Genomic DNA, 21,046 nt, shown 5'->3' with positions numbered 1-21,046 from the left:
GTCTCTACTAAAAATACAAAAATTAGCCGGGCATGGTGGCACATGCCTGTAGTCCCAGCTACTCAAGAGGCTGAGGCAGGAGAATTGCTTGAAACCAGGAGGCAGAGGTTGCAGTGAGCCGATATCGCGCACTGCACTCCAGCCTGGGTGACAGAGAGAGACTCCATCTCAACAACAACAACAAATGATTAAATGTTCCTAATTGTAGGTTTGTTATGTTCTGCTAACCTGTCTTTTTGTTTTTCCAATGAACAATTTATGAATATTGACACATTTTTAATGATGTGGAAATTTTCAGAATTGTAAATGTTTATGTATTTAAGACTGGTTGGAAAAGTACTGTCTCAAAAATGTTAATAAAGCTAGCAGTCTAGCTTTATTAATATTCATTTATTCAATAGCTCTGACCTTTCTCATCCTTGGTTTACCCAGCTCTAAAATGGTTGCAAAGATTACTAAAAATATAGGTAAGTTACCTTCAGAAATTAGAAACTAAAAAGTAAAAATTACTTTCAAAAATCTGCCATTGGCCAGGTGCGGTGGCTCCAGCCTGTAATCCCAGCACTTTTGGAGGTCGAGGAGTGCTGATCATGAGGTCAAGAGATCGAGACCATCCTGGCCAACATGGAGAAACCCTGTCTCTACTAAAATACAAAAAGTTGGCTGGGAGTGGTGGCATGCACCTGTAGTCCCAGCTATTCGGGAGGCTGAGGCAGGGAGAATTGCTTGAACCCGGGAGGTGGAGGTTGCAGTGAGCCGAGATGGGACCACTGCACTCCAGCCTGGTGGCAGAGTGAAACTGGGTCTCAAAAAAAAAAAGTCTGCAATCATAATTACTTACAGTTTAATCTGGAATTTAGTACTCTATTCTATTTTCAAAGCTACTATAGGGTATGCTGTCCTTTGTAGTTCCACTTTTAGCAGAATTCAACGTTTTTCTAACGGGTATAGATCTTTATGCTTGAGACTGTGTGGAAACCTTGGACTTGAGCTCCACTCTCAGTTATTTTTTGTATCTGCTAAAACTTAAATACATTCTGTCCACCTATAACATGATACCTGGTATGTGATAGGAACCCAATAGAAGTTTGGCTTTGATGGGAATGTATGTTTCTACATTATTTTTGGAGGGTAATTAGGTAGTATCTTTCAAAATTTTAAGTTTGTATGTTTCATTCCAGACATTCTACTTCTAGGAATTTAGATATTGTTGTATATATGTATAAGGATGTTCACATTGCAGCATTGTCTGTAACAAGTTTTGAAAAGAACCTGAAACCAACTAAAGGTCCATTAATATTGAACTGGCTAAATACGTTATGGTACTTTTAATTATGTTACTCATAAGCAAGTAAATTGCCTATAGCCATTAAAAAATAGGATCTATGTATGCATAAATTGACTGGGAAAATCAGTGTTCAAGGTATATTGTAGAATATGTACAGTTACTCCTTTTGTATAAAAATAGAGGATATACATATATGTGAAAGTAAATATGTATACACAATATGCAAAATATGAATGTAAGCACTGGTAAATATCTAGAAGAACACACAAGGAACCGGGGCTGGGGGCGGATCGGGCAGAGGGACTTCCCTGTGCCTCACTTTTTGAATTCTGGAGGGTGCATACACGCCCTTATTGATCTGTGCTACCGGCCTCTGGCTAAAGAGGGCGCTGTAGCCAACAAAGTCCTGTTTACAAATCAGGAGTCTCAGTAAGCCAGCGTGGTTACGCCATCACGACAGGCGGTGGCACATGCGCAATAGCGAGATGCTGGAGCGCGGCGTAGGTGGCTGCCGAGTCTTTTCCGGTCTCGGGTCTTATCCTGGCACTGAGGGCGCCCGACTGGCGCTTTCGGCCGGCTTGGCATTGGGTGGGCGGCTTCTTGGAACCCACATGAGCCAGTGGCATCATCCCCGCAGTGGCTGGGGCCGGAGACGCGACTTTTCAGGGCGCTCCTCGGCCAAGAAGAAGGGCGGAAACCACATCCCCGAAAGGTAGTATGTCTTGGTCCCTTGGCGTGGCCTTTCCAGCTCGTGGCTTCTGGGTCTGGGCTTCATGTTGTGTGGTCTCTGCCTCTCGCTGTTGCCGTCGCAAGCTTGACCTGTCCGCCCGTTGCTTTGAGGCTTTGACCCTCTGCGCCACCCGCTGTAGCCGAAAGGGGCGATGTCTGTGATGTCCTGTGATTTCTCCGTATTCTTGTAAAAGGGAGGTTCTGGCCATTGCTCTTAGGTAAAATACGGAAGGATTGCTTTAAGGTGGGACTGTTACTGTTGGGGACGCTCCTTAATTCCCAGAATGGAACCTCCTCAATTCCTTGTTACGTTGGCACGGCAAGTGTAATGGTTTGAGTTAGGAACGCAGCAGTAGTAGCGCCCTGAGATCTCACATGGCAAGTTGGTTTGTATTGTTTCCAGAAATCACAAAGAGCATACTTTGTTACTTCCTAACAGGCCTCGTTTGAAAGATACTCCTTTATACGTACAAATGATTAATTTTGAGACTTTGCACGTAGGTGCAGTGAACTGTTTTTACTCTTTGAGACCATCCTCCACCATCTCATACCTCAATAAGTCCTCTTCATTTTATCCACTATCTTTTGACTGTCACTTTCTGTCAGTACCTTAATACAGGTCTTGCCTGACCTATTGCAGTTGGGTTCTAATTAGTGAATCTCCTGTTTTCTTCCAATCCGTTTTTTTGTTTGTTTGTTTTTGTTTTTGTTTTTGGGGTGGATTTTCACTCTTGTCCACCAGGCTGGAGTGCAATGGTCCGATCTCGGCTCACTGCAACCTCTGCCTCCTGGATTCAAGTGATTCTCCTCCCTCAGCCTCCCAAGTTGCTGGGATAACAGGCGCCCGCCATCACACCCGGCTAATTTTGTTTGTATTTTTAGTAGAGACGGGGTTTCACCATGTGGGTCAGGCTGGTCTCGAACTCCTGATCTCAGGTGATCCACCTGCCTCAGCCTCCCAAAGTGCTGGGATTACAGACGTGAGCCACCGCGCCCAGGCAGTTCCTAGCATTATTAAGTGAAGTTCACAGTCCCTCTTCTAGCAGGTTTTCTCTTAAAATATGAACTTGAAGTTTCCTATTAATTGAAATTGATGGCATGAGTCGTATGAAAACTAAAACCGTGAAGTGAAATAGTTGAATTTAAATTATTTCAGTGAATATGTTTGTATTAATGGCACTTTAGTATCTGGTACTGGGCCAAGTTTAACAGAGATACAGAAGTTCTGGGTATCTCCGGTTTTATATAGGCCTTATTTGAGTTGTACTGTTGTGTTGGCTTGTGTTCGTTTTCATGATGGGGAAACAGGAGAGGACAGTATAGGTCGTTACTTGGTGGGGTTTAATAAGTGGAGTGGCAAAATGCAAAGCAGAGAGAGAAGAGAGGACATGTTGTGCGGGCTGTGATTCCCATTTTCAAAAAGTCTTATTCTATGCAAGGAAACAAGGCTAACATACAATTTGGCTAACAAAAAATATATCTAATAGGTGGAAATACTATCTCCCAGTTGGACAGCGGATGCCTGGGACTCGTTTCATTGCTTTCAAAGTTCCTTTGCAAAAGGTAAGCAAAAGTTAATTCAGTATTCTTTCAGGCATCTGAGTTCACCATGCAGAATACTGTTCTCCACTCTATCACATTCCATTTTCACTTTTTATAGCAAATACTTTGTAATGACCGCTTTACTATTCTGAAATGAAGTTCATAGGTACATACAACCTACTTCATATTTTAAACAGAAGTACCAGTGAACACCCTAACTATAATATAAAAAATAAAATAAAAGTAATTTATAATAAAATAATATTCATTTCAATATAGAAATGTTTGGACATGACTGCATTAAAAGACATAGAGTAATAGTTGCCTGCGCCATGAATTCAAGAATTACAAATGTAGACTGGTCTAGGTGGCTTATATTGCTTTAGTGGTAGGAGTTTCTATAATAGATTTCCAAACAGAACAAAGTATAATCTTCATTTGGTTGATAAGGTGATTATTATCCTGGAAAATTCAATAGATATTAGTATTGTACAAAAAATACTTTGTGTTTATTTGTGAAATGGAGTTAGGTTCTAAGGCCAAGCTAAATATGAACAGCTTTTTATCTATATTAATGTTGAATAGGACATCCAAAAGCCATTCAGGATGTGGGACACATTTGTAGGACTGTCTTGAATTCGGCAAGTTGTTTAGAATTTGTAACCCTTACCCACTGAATGCCAGTGGGACTCCTTTCCTTCCATGGTCACAATCAAAAATATCCCCTGGATCATCAAGATCAGGATTTCAGTGGGGAAAATCTGAAGATTGTGTTTTTGTTTAAACTAGGAAAGGAATAGGAGCAATAGGAGGGGAAAGCTTTTGACAGCCATAAAAAAGATGAGAAGGTGAAGACAAATAATTGTTTTCTAGATTCCATGTCTTTCTTATTAGACTTCCCCAGCATAGCTCAGATTAGTATCAGGAGAAGCCTACTTGAAACGTTTTGGGAATTTACTTAATTTGTGACTCATAGATCAGATTTCCTTTTTCAACTGCTGTGTCAGCTTCTCTGCATGTCTGGGCTTAAAAATGAGTCATTTCAGGCCAGGCCTGTTGGATCATGTTTGTAATCCCATACTTTGGGAGGCAAGGTGGGTGTATCGCTTGAGCCCAGGAGTTTTAGACCAGCCTGGGCAACATTGCGAAACCGTGTCTCTACAAAAAATACAAAAATTAACCAGGTGTGGTGGTGTGCGCTTGTAGTCTTAGCTGCTCAGGAGGCTGAAGTGGGAGGATCGATTGAGCCCAGGAGGTGAAGGCTGCAGTGAGCCGTGGTCATGCCACTGTACTCCAGCCTGGGCAACAGAGCAAGACCCTGTCTCCAAAAAGAAGGTGTTGGAGACACAGGGAATTTTTAGGGAAGTGAAACTATTCTGTGTGATACTGTAAGGGTGGATACATGTTGTTATATATTGATCAAAACCTATAAAAGGGCTTCACATATATTAACACATTTCACAACAATCCTGTGCTGATGAAGTAGCAGTAGTACTAATATCTCTTATTGAGTGCTTATTCTGCACTAAGCTCAGAGGATAGATGATTACATCTAATAAATGATTTTGTAGATAATCAAACAGGCTCAGAAAAGGAAGAATCAAAACTTGAACTTAGTTCTTTCTCTCATTTTTTTTTGTGGCAAAATATATATAACATAATATGTACATACAATGCGTAACATAGAATGAACCATGCACACCTAACGTCTAGACTTTGGCGATAACGACGTGTCAGAGTTGGTTCTTCATTTGTAACAAATGGACCACACTGGTATGGAATGTGGACAGTGGGGGAGTCTGGGTGGGGTGGGGAAGGCAAAGTACATGTGGGAACTGTCTGTCCTTTCGGTTCAGTTTTCCTGTGAAGCTAAAACTGCTCTGAAAACTAGTCTATTTTTTTTTTTTTTTTTTTTTTTTTGAGATGGCATCTTGCTCTGTTGCCCAGGCTGGAGTGCAGTGGTGTGATCTTGGCTCACTCTAAGCTCTGCCTCCTGGGTTCACGCCATTCTCCTTCCTCCGCCTCCTGAGTAGCTGTAACTACAGGCGCCCGCCACCTCACCTGGCTAATTTTTTTGTGTTTTTAGTAGAGACAGGGTTTCACCGTGTTAGCCAGGATGGTCGCGATCTCCTGACCTCGTGATCCTCCTGCCTCGGCCTCCCAAAGTTCTGGGATTGCAGGCGTGAGCCACTGCACCCAGCCAAACTAGTCTATTTTTTAAAAAGTACATTGCTGGCACCTGAGTAGCCAGACAGATTGAAGGAACAGAGCATAAAGTTCAAAAATAAACTACATACAAAAAAGAATATTCAGCAATGAAAGCCATCCTTTATATGTGTAGACATGTAAGAAATATTTATTTGTGAGGCTGAGACAGGAGGGTTGCTTGAGCTCAGGAGTTTGAGATCAGCCTGGTCTACATGGCAATACGGCGGGACCCTATCTCTTTTTTTTTTTTTAATTTTTTTAATTTTTTTTTTTTTGAGGCAGAGTCTCGCTCTGTCACCCAGGCTGGAGTGCAGTGGTGTGATCTCGGCTCACTGCAAACTCTGCCTCCCGGGTTCACGCCATTCTCCTGCCTCAGCCTCCCGGTAGCTGGGACTACAGGCGCCTGCCACCACGCCTGGCTAATTTTTTGTATTTTTAGTAGAGACGGGGTTTCACAGTGTTAGCCAGGATGGTCTCGATCTCCTGACCTTGTGATCTTCCCGCCTCGGCCTCCCAAAGTGCTGGGATTACAGGCATGAACCACCGCGCCCAGCTGACCCTATCACTTTAAAAAAAAAAAAAAGAAAAAGACCAGGTGTGGTGGTTCATGCCTGTAGTCCCAGCTACTTGGGAGGCTGAGGTGGGAGGATTGCTTGAGCCCAGGAGGTGGAGGCTGCAGTGAGCCATGTTTGTGTCACTGCACTCCAGCCTGGATGACAGAGCAACACCCTGTTTCAAAAAAGAAAAAAGAAAAGAAATATTTATAAACACTAAATATGATAAGCACTCCACCTGGAGCTGGAGATACAGTGGTGAATAAAATCTGGGAGTTTACAGTCTGATTAGGAGACCAACATGAAACAAATACAGAAATACATATATAGAAGTGGGCTTATTTTTTTCTTTCTGACCACTCTGGAAGAAAGGATTGTTACAATATACCTTCTATGGTCCAGGAGAATGGAAACTTTCCTTTGAATCTCGTTGTATGTTAGCATCACAGGACTTGAATAAATGCCTAATGTAGTACAGGATTTTAAGCACATATTTGCTCTTATTTCATTCTTTCTGACAGAGTTTTGAAAAGAAACTTGCTCCAGAAGAATGCTTTTCCCCTTTGGATCTTTTTAACAAAATCCGAGAACAAAATGAAGAATTTGGACTGATTATTGATTTAACATATACTCAACGCTATTATAAACTAGAAGTAAGTGGAACCCTTCATTGAAAAGAACTTTCTTCATTCTGATCCTAAAATAATTTACAGTAATTCAGTAATCATCTTGTGCTAATATGAAGCTTGGCCTTCTTTGATGGGTAGTAAGTTTAAAAGAGAACCAAGTTATTTCTCTAATTACATGTTTTTAATTGCTGTCTTAAATGAAATCGAAGACATGAATTGAACTAAAATATTTGGCAGTAGGCTGCGTGTGTGCCTAAGAAATTCTATAAGCTTCCATATTCTATATTTTGAAAATGAAGTAAACTTATTAATACTAGCAGTGGCCTGAAGGAAAGAAAGGAATATCCAGTATTTCTTAGCACTTATTTTAACCCGTTGCCTGAGCATGTGTAAGCATCATGTAAAAGAACGTTCTCTAAGTTTATGATTTCTTTTCCCAGTATCTGTTGATACAATACAGAGATTCATATATTCTGTTGGCCCCATTTAGCATCTCAGTGGGAAAGAATGATCCTTCTTCTGACCAGTTCCATAGCTTTTGGAAACAGTAACACCTAATGTTTGTTAATATTTGTACAGCAGTTTGCTATTTAAAAAGTACTTTCAGCCAGGTGCAGAGACTCACACCTGTAATCCCAGCACTTTGGGAGGCCAAGGCGGGTGGATCACCTGAGGTCAGGAGTTCGAGACCAGCCTGGCCAACATGGTGAAACCCGTCTCTATTAAAAATACAAAAAAAAAATTAGCCAGGTGTGGGTGGTGCACACCTCTAATCCCAGCTACTGGGGCGCTGAGGAAGGAGAATCGCTTGAACCTGGGAAGCAGAGGTTGCAGTGAGCCAGATCATGCCACTGCATGACAGCCTGGGCGTCAGAGCAAGACTCCATCTCAAAAAAAAAAAAAAAGTACTTTCACACGTATTAACTTAGTTAATCCTCTCAACAATCTTGTGCTGATAAAGGAGCAATTGTGCTAGTATCTCCTATCGAATGCTTTTTCTTCACTAAGCTCAGAGGGTTAAATGGTTACAATTAATACATAATTTTACAGAAGATAAAACAGGCTCAAACAAGGATGACTTAAAACTTGAATTTAGTTATTTCTCTTTTTTTTTAATTGAAGGACAAATTGAGGCCCTATCTTTGGAGAGTTGGAGCTTCTTAGATTGTCTCCTGAGTCCTTTTGACACAACTCTAGTAAGCTTTGATCACTCTTTTTTTGCTATTTATATGAAAAAAAATTGCAGGCTTATCTTGTACATTTCCTGCCCTACCCTGAACTCAGCCATTTTCCCAAGGAGCTTTGATTCCTTTCTGGTGGGAACGCTATTTAAAGATTACAGTCTGAGTGCTAGAGGTGCTCAGTGCTCCTAGGCTCATTGTTACTAGTCTTCTTCTGTGGATGGTGCTAAGAAATAATGTTTGTTTTTAAAATACATCATGAGTTCATGCTGATACTTTCCATTTGAACTCAGAACTTCAGTTCTAAAAGAACTGAAAGCAAGGATTTAAACAAATACTTGTACACCAGTGTTCACAGCAGCATTTTTCACAATGGCCAAAAGGTGTCCATCAGTAGGTGAATGGATACACAGAACATTATATGCACACAATGGAATATTATTCAGCCATAAAAAAGAATAAAATTAATACATGCTACAACATGGATGAACCTTAAAAACATGCTTAGTGAAATAAACCAGACACAGAAGGACAAATATATGATTCCACTTGTATGAACTACCTAGAATAGACAAATTCACAGAGACAGAAAACAGACTAAAGGATCTACGAGGTGAGGAGAAGGGAATTATGGTTTAATGGTCAGAGTCTTTCTGTTGAGGATGATGAAAAAGTTTTGGGTATAGACAGTGGTGATGGTTACACAATACTGTGAATGTAATGCCACTGAACTATACACTTACGGATGGTTAAAATGATTTTGACTTAGCCTCTTCTGTCTTTTATCTGTATCTACTTTTCTCCCACCCAAGAATATCAGTTCTCAATAGTGCCTGGAATTCCCTCTATCTCACAATTCAAATCCAAGTTCTTCTGACTCTATTCTCTACTCTTCTACTTAAATCGTAGCTGCTTTATGAAGGCACTGGCCCTTGAATTGTAAAATATTAAATGGAACTGTTTATATAATTTATAGTTAAATATGCATTCATTCACATGGAATTTGCTTTCAGTTTTGTATACCTAGTGACTATTTTGTAGTTTTATTGAAAATCAAGTGATACTTCCTGGTTGAAGCAGTGTTGGAAGAAATGGCTCTTTTATCAGAATTGCATATACTGATATTGGCATATTAAGTTTGTTATAATCTCTTGGCTTATATCCTGGGTCCCCTACTCACTCTACAAGTAAAATAATACACATCTTTTATGGTTTTGCTTTCTAGGATTTGCCAGAAACTATTCCTTACTTAAAAATTTTTACAGTTGGACATCAAGTGCCTGATGATGAGACTATTTTTAAATTCAAACACGCTGTTAATGGGTTTTTGAAAGAAAATAAAGATAATGGTGAGTTTTTGTTCTTACCTGAACTGTGGTGTGCATTATGAATGGGGTTGGGGATTTTTGGTATTTTTTATAGTTCTAACCTTAGACCTGTTGTATTTAATGATGCTAAGGTGATGAAAATGTCAGATGGTGCTAATAGGGTAAGATGTTTTTCCTTTTGTTGATCACAAATAATTTAACTTTGGAATGTTAAATTAGTTTTAGTGCAAAATATGAACTGAACTAACTCATCTTTCTTTTTTAATTTGAATGGGAAATATATAATAAAATTAAAATGTTAGTTTTGTCTTATATATTGGTTAAGAAGTGAGAGGTAGAAGAAAAGATTAAAAAACTCTGAGTCTTAGAGTTATGTGAAAGAGATAAAGGGCAAAGATTAAGAATGGGACGGACCCCTAGAAGCAAAACAAGAAAGAGTGCACCAGTGGAATTGCCCCTTTGTCATATGTATTTAAGATACACGTATACATATGTAACAAACTTGCCATTGTGCACATGTACCCTAAAACTTAAAGTATAATTAAAAAAAAAAGATATTTCTTCTGTTTTTCCGCTTTAAGTACAGATGGGGAAGGATACCACCACCTCTTATTCTTCACACGAGAGAACTTAAGCCAAAGGCTGGTGCTTTCTTGTTCCTGCTTTAAGATTTACCTTACTCTTTTGAAAATAGAACTTAACAGCTTCTTTATCTTAAGGATCCAGTTGCCTTGTTCTGGCATCTCTCTGCCAGAAAGAACATGATATTTGCCATATTTTAAGATTGAAGAAGCTTTTATCTTTGGAAAGCCACTGACACCCACAGGACAGAGGCTTCATTTGCCTTCTTTCCAAATTTAGCTTGAGGAGTGTACACTTTATTACATAAATCTGACAGTAAATAGTCCTTTTTAAAAAATGTGATGGAGTAGTGGAGAAAGAATAGAGACAGAGGTGGGAAGATAGGGAGTGGAAGGTGAGAGATAGAGACTGGATCAGTGGGTTTGAAGATAAAATTTCAAATTGTAACCCAGTCACTCACTTAATGTGGACACTAGCTTTTAATTATGTTAAACCTTGTTCACAGATCTTCCCTTGTACTTTAACTTTAAAACTTGAGAAGTTTGGCTTTCTCATTTGTATAAGCTGTTGTCACAGAAATACTACCTTTTAAGATATGAGGGTACAGCTGATGGCCTATTCACTGCTTCTAGGCTCTTTTGTGTGAAATTTTTATATAGCGTTTCATCTGTTCTGTGAGGGCTAGGAGGTCCTTATGAATACATGAGAACACATTTTTAAATCTTAGTTGTTCACATGTTACACTGATTGTAGTCAATTGGATAGACTGAACTCCATGTTGGTCTTCTGCCTGAGTTGTGCTAAGTCTTGCAGTACTCACTGCCATAGCAGGCTTGGGACCTTGTTTGTAATCAGTTTTGGCTACCTCTGCTATAATCCCTTCTCACAGATATCAGGCTCACTGATAAAAAGAGGACACTACACTCTCCACTGTCTCCTAGAACTAGTAGGGACTGAGAAAATAAATTGATTCAGTAAACACTGAGATCCTTTTAGATTTGTTGTTAGAGCACGAAGACACAGAGGTGATAGCACTCTTTGTTTTTTATTATAGCAGTTCACAGTTACCTAGGAAAATAAACATGTAGTGCATGTGGTTTAAGATGTGGGTTAGGCCGGGCGCGGTGGCTCACGCCTATAATCCCAGCACTTTGGGAGGCCCAGGCGGGCGGATCACGAGGTCAGGAGATCGAGACCATCCTGGCTAACACGGTGAAACCCCATCTCTACTAAAAATACAAAAAATCAGCCGGGCGTGGTGGCGGGCACCTGTAGTCCAAGCTACTCAGAAGGCTGAGGCAGCAGAATGGCGTGAACCTGGGAGGCGGAGCTTTCAGTGAGCAGAGATGGCACCACTGCACTCCAGCCTGGGGGACAGAGCGAGACTCTGTCTCAAAAAAAAAAAAAAAAAAAGATGTGGGTTAATTATAGAACAAAAAAGCCGGGCGTGGTGGCTCACGCCTGTAATCCCAGCACTTTGGGAGGCCGAGGCAAGGCAGATCATGAGGTCAGGAGATCGATACCATCCTGGCTAACATGGTGAAACCCCATCTACTAAAAATACAAAAAAAAAATTACCCGGGCATGGTGGCGGGTGCCTGTAGTCCCAGCTACTCGGGAGGCTGAGGCAGGAGAATGGTGTGAACCTGGGAGGCAAAACTTGCAGTGAGCCGAGATTGCGCCACTGCTCTCCAGCCTGGGCGACAGAGCAAGACTGCGTCTCAAAAAAAAAAAAAAAAAAAAAAAACCACAGAAGACGGTTCATCATTTCATCATAATAAAAGAATAAGTACAGTGAGAATATAGAGGAGAGATTGAGGAAGGCCTGACAGGAGACAACATTCGAGCTGCAGGGATGAGAATTTTGCCAGGATGAGAAAAGGGCAGCCCAGTTTTGGGGATTAGGCACAAAAGGCACAGGGCCTAAAGCCATGGAGAGGCAGCCTCTTGTGTGACTAGAAGATAATGTGAAAAGGCATGGAATTCATATGTTCATTTGAAACAAATAATTATATAACCTATGTCGAAGTCACTTTTCTAGAAAGTGGAAATAGAACAAAGTCCTTGCCCTTATATACTTTACATTCTAGTTGAGGAGAGAAATAAGCAAATAAATACATGGAATATATATGGTGATAAGTGCTTTGGAGAATAACAAAACACAATAAAGGGATGAGGGAAGAGGTGAGTGATCAGGAAGGCCTCTTTATGAAGATGTCATTTGAGCAGAAACTTAAAGGAAGTAATGAACCAAGCCATTGGGTGTCTGGGGAGGAGTGTCCTAAGGCAGAGGGAACAGCAGGTGCAAAGTCCCTGAAGCATGACTATGCTAGGCATGTTTGAGGAATGTTAAAGAGCCCAGTGTGGCTGGAGTGGAGTGAGTGAGGATAAGAGCAGGAGAAACAGGATCAGAGAGGTTGCGGTTGGGCAGAAGGGAGGTGGATCATATCAGCCCTTGTAAATCATAGTTAGGATCATTGTGGACTTAGATCGGTTGGAAAGACAGATTGATATCAGTTTATGAAGGATTCTAAATGCCATGCTAAATTTGGGCTTCATGCTATGCTAAATTGAGATTTTTAAGGAAAAACAACCCAGCCAGGCTTATGTTTTAGAAAGATAACATCTGCCTTATGGAGGATCAGTTGAGATAGAGGTAGGGAGATTAGTTTGTTGTAGTAATCCAGGCTGGCAATGATGAGGGCCTTCTTTTTTGAGATGGAGTCTCACTCTGTCGCCGAGGCTGGAGTGCAGTGGCACCATGCTGGCACACTGCAGCCTCCGTCTCCTGGGTTCATGCAATTCTCCTGCCTCAGCCTCCCGAGTAGCTGGGATTACAGGCACCCACCACCACACCTGGCTAGTTTTTACATTTTAGTAGAGACGGGGTTTCACCATATTGGCCAGGCTGGTCTCGAACTCCTGACCTCAGGTGATCCACCCACCTCAGCCTCCCAAAGGGCTGGGATTACAGGCGTGAGCCACCACGCCCGGCAGAGTGCCTTCTTTTTTCTTTTCTGTCTTTCTTTTTTTTTTTTTTGAGTAGCTGGGATTACAGGCTCCCACCACAATACCCAGCTAATTTTTTGTACTTTTAGTAGAGACGTGTTTTCGCCATGTTGGCCAGGTTGGAAAGTGCTGGGATTACAGGCGTGAGCCACCACACCTGGCTGATGAGTGCCTTCTTTACCAGACGCTACCTAGTCACGGACACAGATTTTGCAAAGATAAACTACACTTTTTAAATTTAATTCCTCATGTAATTTTTTAAAAAGATGGACTAAGAAGTTCTGTGGTGTAATGGGAAAAATCTTAGACTTGATTCTGGTCTTGTACTGTTTGCCTGCTTTGACTTACATCTCCAAGCCTTGCCTTTTCATTGTAAAATGTGAATAGTGCTATTCACCTGAGTACTTCACAGGGCAAGTAGACCTGTGGTATGTGTGGAGCACCGAACAAGAGAAGGAGTAGAAGCTCTTCGGGAACTCAAGAGTACTATGGAAACTGTCCTTAATATTCAATATCAAGAGTGAAGGCCTTTTATTTGTTTCATTCAGAAACAAATTTCATTCTTCTTTTAGCCTGTTGTTGCTTTCACTCCCTTTTTGTATAATTAAATCAGTTGCTGATGGGCATTCTGTTTTAAGATAGATGGGTTCGTCTCATTGCAGTTTTAGCTGTTAGTGTCTGACCAGGCCTGCAGTTGACATCATTGAGTCTAATTAGGACTATGCAAAGTTTCCCAGAAGCAGTGAGTTTTGGCTTTCTGTTAGATGATTCTTTATAGTATGTTCCTAGCAAAAACAATTCCTCTTAAGAGTTATTAATTTTCAGGGCAGTGATAATGTTATACACTTGTGTATCTACTTCAGTTACTTAATCCTGTATTTTCTTTTTATAGACAAACTTATTGGTGTCTGTTGTACCCATGGTTTAAACAGGACTGGCTACCTCATTTGCAGGTAAGTTGCCAACCCCAGAGGCAGACCATTTTAAAGTTGTTTTTGTCTGTTTACAATGGTAATGTAAGCTTGTTGTAAAAAATGGAACCGGTATAGAAATGCATGAAGTAGAAGGCAGTCTTGCTCCCCACCCAGAGATTACCACCATTAATAATTGAGTACACATCTTTTCAGACTCTAAAAATGCAGATACAAGCATACATGTTATTGAATGGTATAATAGTTAGACATTCTGTTTTTTTAATTTAATACGTGATAGACATCTTTCTTTGAAAATACTTGGACTCCTTATTCTTTTTTTTGAGACGGAGTCTCGCTCTGTCGCCCAGGCTGGAGTGCAGTGGCGCGATCTCGGCTCACTCCAAGTTCCGCCTCCCAGGTTCACGCGGTTCTCCTGCCTCAGCCTCCCAAGTAGCTGGGACTACAAGCGGCCTGCCACCATGCCCGGCTAATTTTTTGTAGTTTTAGTAGAGATGGGGTTTCACTGTGTTAGCCAGGATGGTCTTGATCTTCTGACCTTGTGATCCACCCGCCTCAGCCTCCCAAAGTGCTGGGATTACAGGAGTGAGCCACCGCGCCTGGCAGGACTCCTTGTTCTTTTTAAGGGCTGCGTTGTTCTTTGCACACCGATGAACACAAAAGTCAGAAGTTTTTGATATTATAAAACCTTGAAGTAGTGAACATTTCTATGTAAATATTTTTGAATACGTATCCCTTAGCCCCGGAGGTAATTTCACTCAAAATAGAATTTCTGAATCAAATAGTATGTGTCCTTACGCTTTTTATGGATGTTGCCACACTGTACTGAGTTATGTTTGTTCGTTCAGAAAATATCTCCTGAGCATCTATTATGTGTAGGCCCTGTGCTGGGTGTTAGCAAAGAGACTTGAGCTGCCCTTTGTGCATCCTAACAGTCTAGGGAGGGAGTAGATATTAAAGAATCACACAAATGCCTATAGAATTACAACTCCGACAAGTGCTGAGAAGGGGAGTGACGTGGTACAATGAGAGCATAGAATAGGGAGGATTTGACTTCAACAAGAGGACTAGAGGTTTCTGTGGGGAGGTCTGAGCAAATATCTGAAGTATGAGTAGGTGTTAACCAGGTAGGGATGTTGTGGAGAGAATTCTGAACATAAGGATCAGCAGAGACCATATAACAGGAAAACATATACTGTGTTGGAGGAACTGGCTAGGGAGACTGGGCCATGGGAGTAGTACGGCATTAAAAGGGAGCTGGAAATATGGATAGGAGCTAAAACCATGCAGAGCTATGTTTAAGGTTTTAGTCACTACCTTAAGAGCAATAGAAAACCATTGAATTTTTTTTGTTGGGGATGAGTGTGGGGAACATTCAAATTTGTATTTTCAACTTATCATTTTGCTGCTGAGTGGAGAATACACTGCAGAGGGAAAGAGGTAGAAGCAAGGAGATAAGTTGGGAGGTGTTTGTAGGAATTGAGGCATAATGGTGGATTGGACCAGGGCATGGTGGCCATTTTGGTAGAAAGATGCAGATATACTCTATAGAGATATTTAGGTAATATTGTTGTCAGGAGTTGGTGGTGAATTGAAGATGAGAGTATGGAAGAAATGGCTGACAGTGATGGTGACTCCCAAGTTTCTGGCCCATTCTGTTGGTTATACAGTATTTTTTAGATATAATGTTAATATTTTTCCCAGTTTGTCTTTTGTTTGTTGTTGGTTTCTGATAAATACTCTGTTATATTAAGGAAGTCTCTATTTTTAGTGTATAAAGCATTTTGGTAAAAAATGATTCTGCATTTTCTTTCCTTTTGTTTATTAAATTACATTAATGTAAATAAATATATAAATAGATTTTGTGGAGTTGGGTCATCCTTGCATTCTTGAAAAACGTCTTTTTGGTCATGGTATGTCATTCTTTAATAATTGCTGGATTTGATGTGCTGATATTTTCTTAGGATTTTTATATCTATGTCTATAAGTTGAAATTGGACCTTTTTTGAAAAAACTTGATTTTTTTTCTTTTCATATATAAATGACCCAAATTATGTGGTTTTGTTAGATATTTGATTGATGTAGAAGGCGTGAGGCCAGATGATGCAATTGAATGTAAGTGTGAGGGTTGTCACTATTTTTCCCTTTTTATTAAAGTTAAAGGTGGAAATGTAGAAGAATTTCTCAAATTTTGGAAAAAAGTTTGTAATTTGTTTGTCCAATATAAGATAGTCTTGCCAAAAGTCTATAGATGTATGTGGAAGTAGTGAGATATAACAGCTTGAATAGTGAATTTCAGCTTAATTTGCTTTTTCTGGAAAGATTTGCTCTTTGTCCAGTTATTTCTTACAGTTTATCCTCTCCTCAGTATTCAATAGGTGCCGGGGACATTGCTTAGAAAGACAGAACTGCATCGAAGACCTTCAGAATGGTCCTATCAGAAAGTAAGTCGTATGTTATATATGTGAGATTTGCGGGTCAGGGAGATCTCTGTTTATATAATTTAAGTTGCATTTGTTCATTCTTCTGGTAGCTTGTTTATTTGTTGGGGAGAGACGTAAACAGGAATGGGAGAAGGAAGAAACTGTTATTTTCATATGCCAAAATAGAGTCACTAAATTGACTACTAAATCTGGAAACCAGTAATATTGTGTGGAAATATTCTCTTTAAGGAATTGGAATTCCAGTGTACCCAGGTCAAGTGGTTTTGAAGACTCAGCACATCTCATGCAACCAGTCCACAATAAGCCTGTTAAGCAAGGACCTAGGTATAATCTACATCAGATCCAGGGTCACTCAGCTCCTCGACATTTCCACACCCAGACCCAAAATTTGCAACAATCAGTCAGGTACCTCTCTCTGCTTTCCCTTTTCTAGAATTGAGATAGAAATCAATACCATAGTTAATGAAAACACATTATGATACTGATGAGGAATTCTTTGTTTTTTCTTTTTGGAGACAGAGTCTCGTTCTGTCATCCAGGCTGGAGTACAATGACGCAATCTCGGCTCACTGCAACCTTCACCTCCCAGGTTCAAGCAATTCTCCTGCTTCAGCCTCCCAAGTAGCTGGGACTACAGGCACTGCCACCACGCCCAGCTAATTTTTTGTATTTTTAGTAGAGATGGGGTTTCACCGTGTTAGACGGGATGGTCTTGATCTCCTGACCCTGTGATCTACCCCACTCAGCCTGCCAAAATGCTGGGATTATAGGTGTGAGCCACCGCACCTGGCCGATAAGGAATTCTTGCTGTTTGGTTTGAACCAGGAGATATTATTCTGCTCTGTATTTTGCATTTAGCACTGGAAAATCAGTTACAGGACAAGGAATATGTGACTTTGCAGAGGCAATTCGGAAAGGGACTTAGAAATTTTCATTGATTTTAAACTTAAGCGAAGAGTTTGATGTGGCTATCAAAAAGGATCTTATATTCTTAGGCTACATTAATGTAGTATACTTTTTAGAATAAGGAAGATTGTTATTTGAGGAGTTGATATGAATTATAAGAAAAATAATAAAATCCTAATAGAGAAATTGCAAAGGATCTGAACAGATAAAACAACAAAAGTATTTTCACTTGGACAATGGGGAAAACCTCAGTATGGTTAAAGTGGTACATTAGTATGAGTTCTCCAGAATGATAGAACCAGTAGGATGGATGGATGGATGGATGGATGGATGATGGATGGGTAGATGGGTGGGTGGATGGGAGGAGGAGCTTTTTTATTTGGGGTATCAGCTTATGCACTTATGAAAGCTGAGAAGTTTCATAGTAGGCTGTCTGCAAACTGGAGAACTGGGGAAGCTGGTAGCATTCAGTCCAACTCAGAAAGCCTCAGAACCACGGAAGCCAGTGGAGTAACTCTCAATCCAAGGCTGAAGGCCTGGGAATCTGGTAAGGGTTGGAGGACACTGGTGTGAGTCCTCAAGTCCAAAGGCCATGAAGCCTGGAGTTCTGATGTCCAAGAGTAGGAGAAGGTAAGGTATTCCAGCTCCAGGAGAGCACAATTTACCTTTCCTCTGCCTTTTTGTTGTATCCAGGCCCCCGGCCTATTGGATGGTACCTACCCATCCTGAGAGTGGATCCTCCCACTCAGTCCACCCACTCACACACCAGTATCCTCTGGACACACCCTCACAGACGCTCCCAGAAATAATACTTTACCAGCTATCTAGATATCTCTTAACCCAGTCAAGTTGACACCTAAAATTAACTATCACAAATAGCAAGGCATTATTCTTTGACTATTTGACTACTCATTTAGCAACAGTTTTATTAGCTTCTTTTTTTTTGGAGATGGAGTCTCGCCCTGTCACCCAGACTGGAGTGCAGTGGTGTAATCTTGGCTCACTGCAACCTCCACCTCCCAGGTTCAAGCAATTCTCCTGCTTCAGCCTCCCGAGTAGCTGGGATTACAGGCACTGCCATCACGCCCAGCTAATTTTTGTATTAGTAGAAATGGAGGTTTTACCATGTTGGCCAGGCTAGTCTTGAACTCCTGACCTCAGGTGATCCACCTGCCTCGGCCTCCCAAAGTGCTGGGATTACAGGCTCGAACCACCTTGCCCAGCCAGTTTAGCAACAGTTTTTGATAAGCACTCCGTTGTAGTGGTTGTCAGGCTGGACCTGGATTTGCATCTTGGCTTTGTTACTCGCCTGCTTTGTGATCTTGGATAAGATACTTAGCCTATCTACATTTCCTTTTTCCCATCAGTCAGATAGATATTTTAATAATACATACCCCATAGTGGTTGGTATTGACAGTTAACATGAATTTAAACAGTTCAGCACATTGTAAACACTTTGAAAAATACATTGCCATTTTTAGGCCAGGTGCATTGGCTCACACCTGTAATCCCAGCACTTAGGGAGGCTGAGGTGGGAGGACTGCTTGGGCCCAGGAGTTCGAGACTACCCTGGGCAACATGCTGGAATCCTGTTTTTATTAAAAAAAGGAAAAAAAACTTAAGAAAAACTGACATTTTTAAAAGATGTAAACAAACATTTCAAAAATATGTCGCTTGTGGCATTAAAAATTGGTATAAGCCTTTTGAAGCACAATTTCAAGAGCCATAAAAATACTTTACCTAGTAATTTCATTCTGAGACTAAGGAAATACTTCAAAGTACAGAAAAAGCTATATTTACTTAATCATTTGGCACATTTCTCAAACTCCTTTCCATGTGTCAGATGCTGGGCTAGCTCAGGATACAGTAGTATATGTTTTGCATGTTAATCCCAGCATTATTTGTGGTTGTGGAAAAACTTGTAGCTGCTGTATTTCTAACAGTGGAGAATGTAGCTAAATAATTATATCCATACTATAACATTTTATAAAGCCATCGAAAGTGTTAGCTCATTTATGATAAGTGAAAATAATAGGCTGTGATTCAACAGTCAGAAAAAGATGCTGGGGAAAAGAATAAAAGGAAATACTAACTAATTGAATTATAGTAAGTGGGATTGAGGGCTGTGTAGCGGGGGTTAGTTTTTCTTTTCTCAGATTTCCAAATTTTCTTTATTATTTTTTTTTTTCAAGACGGAGTTTCACTGTTGTTGCCCAGGCTGGAGTGTAATGGTGTGATCTCGGCTCACCACAACCTCCACCTCCCGGGTTCAAACGATTCTCCTGCCTCAGCCTCCTGAGTAGCTGGGATTACAGGCTCCCACCACCACACCCGGCTAACTTTGTATTTTTAGTAGAGATGGGGTTTCTCCATGTTGGTCAGGCTGGTCGCAAACTCCTGACTTCAGGTGATCCACCCGCCTTGGCCTCCCAAAGTGCTGGGATTACAGGTGTGAGCCACCACGCCCAGCCCCAAATTTTCTTTTGTATAATTACATGAGATTTTCTGGTCTTGCTTTTGAAACAAGTAAATTTAAATCCTAATTTTTCGAATTTGTTGCATGTACCATCATTAAAGTTTTTCACACTTTATAATTAATGTATGTATGTTTGTTTATAAAGTGGAAGCAGCTATCTGTTTTCAGTACTAAATAGCTTATTCTGTCTTATGTCAACCCTGCCAGACTTTGGGAGATAAAATATTTGATTAGAATAGTATGGGCATGCATTTATCTCTGTAGGGAAAGGTGGAAAGGCTTCTGGGAATCCACGGTGTGCCAGGGCATCGTAGGTAATTGAAATGTATTTTCTTAATTTAGCTTCATAACAGCTCGTGAAGGTGAAAAGTATTATTAGCCCCATTTTATAAAGAACTTAGGGAAATAACAATTAAGTATTTTATCTACTAAGGTCACACAGGTAGGAAACAGTAGAATATATATTATTTTGTAAGTGTATAAATTTAAAATATTTTATGAAAATATAAATTTAAAATAAATAAAAATTATTGCATTAATCCTAGTAATGGCTTATTACTTTTTGTTTTGCTTTAAGAAAATTTTCAGAGAATCCTCATGTTTACCAGAGACGCCATCTCCCTCCTCCTGGTCCCCCTGGAGAGGACTATACACACAGGAGGTACTCTTGGAATGTGAAGCCCAATGCCAGTCGGGCAGCCGAGGATAGAAGAAGGTGGTATCCTTACAATTACTCCGGACTCTCCTATCCAGCCTGTTGGGAATGGACCCAGTGATACAAACCTGTCCTGGAATTCTACCTGGAGACCAGAGCTGGCCTGAAGATTACTGGTGTGACTTTAATTAGTTCAGGTCTAATCAGGTTTCTTTATTGTTCCCGTACGTATTCAAGCTTAAGGAAAAATTGCATTGCTGTTTACTTCTTTGCTGATAAATTTGCAGTAATTACAGCATTGCAGGAAAAACAATCTGTTATTCCAGTCTTAAATTTTTCTAAAAGAAGACAATATTTTAGAACTGAAGCATTAAGAACTTCCCTTGCAAATTATTTTTAAAATTCTATCTTGTTTATCTATGTATTTCTTTCTGACTAGACTTGTGATATGTGTGTGTTTATGTACAGGAATTTTTAGTGTTTTTGTTATGTTCTGTTATTGACCCAAAGGCCATCTTTATTTGCTATAACTGTTCAAAATTTATATTAAAATCTGCTTAGGACATAATTTCTTTAGAACCTA

General features: G+C 40.3%; 1 protein-coding gene across 2 annotated transcripts; it reads left to right on the top strand.

Annotated features, from left to right (window-relative positions):
* Nucleotides 1-1,615: 1,615 nt before the first annotated feature.
* On the top strand, nucleotides 1,616-21,046 carry LOC115838324 (RNA/RNP complex-1-interacting phosphatase-like). 2 transcript variants are annotated; one of them, XM_030827712.1, is made up of 9 exons: nucleotides 1,618-2,000; nucleotides 3,505-3,580; nucleotides 6,843-6,974; nucleotides 9,357-9,480; nucleotides 13,943-14,003; nucleotides 16,051-16,097; nucleotides 16,351-16,426; nucleotides 16,655-16,831; nucleotides 20,386-21,046. In XM_030827712.1, the coding sequence occupies exons 1-9, from the start codon at nucleotides 1,759-1,761 to the stop codon at nucleotides 20,582-20,584; spliced, it is 1,134 nt and encodes a 377-aa protein (XP_030683572.1). In that variant the 5' UTR covers nucleotides 1,618-1,758; the 3' UTR covers nucleotides 20,585-21,046. The 2 variants fall into 2 exon arrangements, with proteins under 2 accessions (XP_030683573.1, XP_030683572.1); XM_030827713.1 differs by lacking the exon at nucleotides 16,655-16,831 and having other exon boundaries at nucleotides 1,616-2,000.

Source organism: Nomascus leucogenys, chromosome 14 (assembly GCF_006542625.1).
Source record: "Nomascus leucogenys isolate Asia chromosome 14, Asia_NLE_v1, whole genome shotgun sequence".
Classification (NCBI taxonomy): Eukaryota; Metazoa; Chordata; class Mammalia; order Primates; family Hylobatidae; genus Nomascus; species Nomascus leucogenys.
Note: the sequence above shows the minus strand (reverse complement) of the source record. Positions and strands in the feature narration are given on the sequence as shown.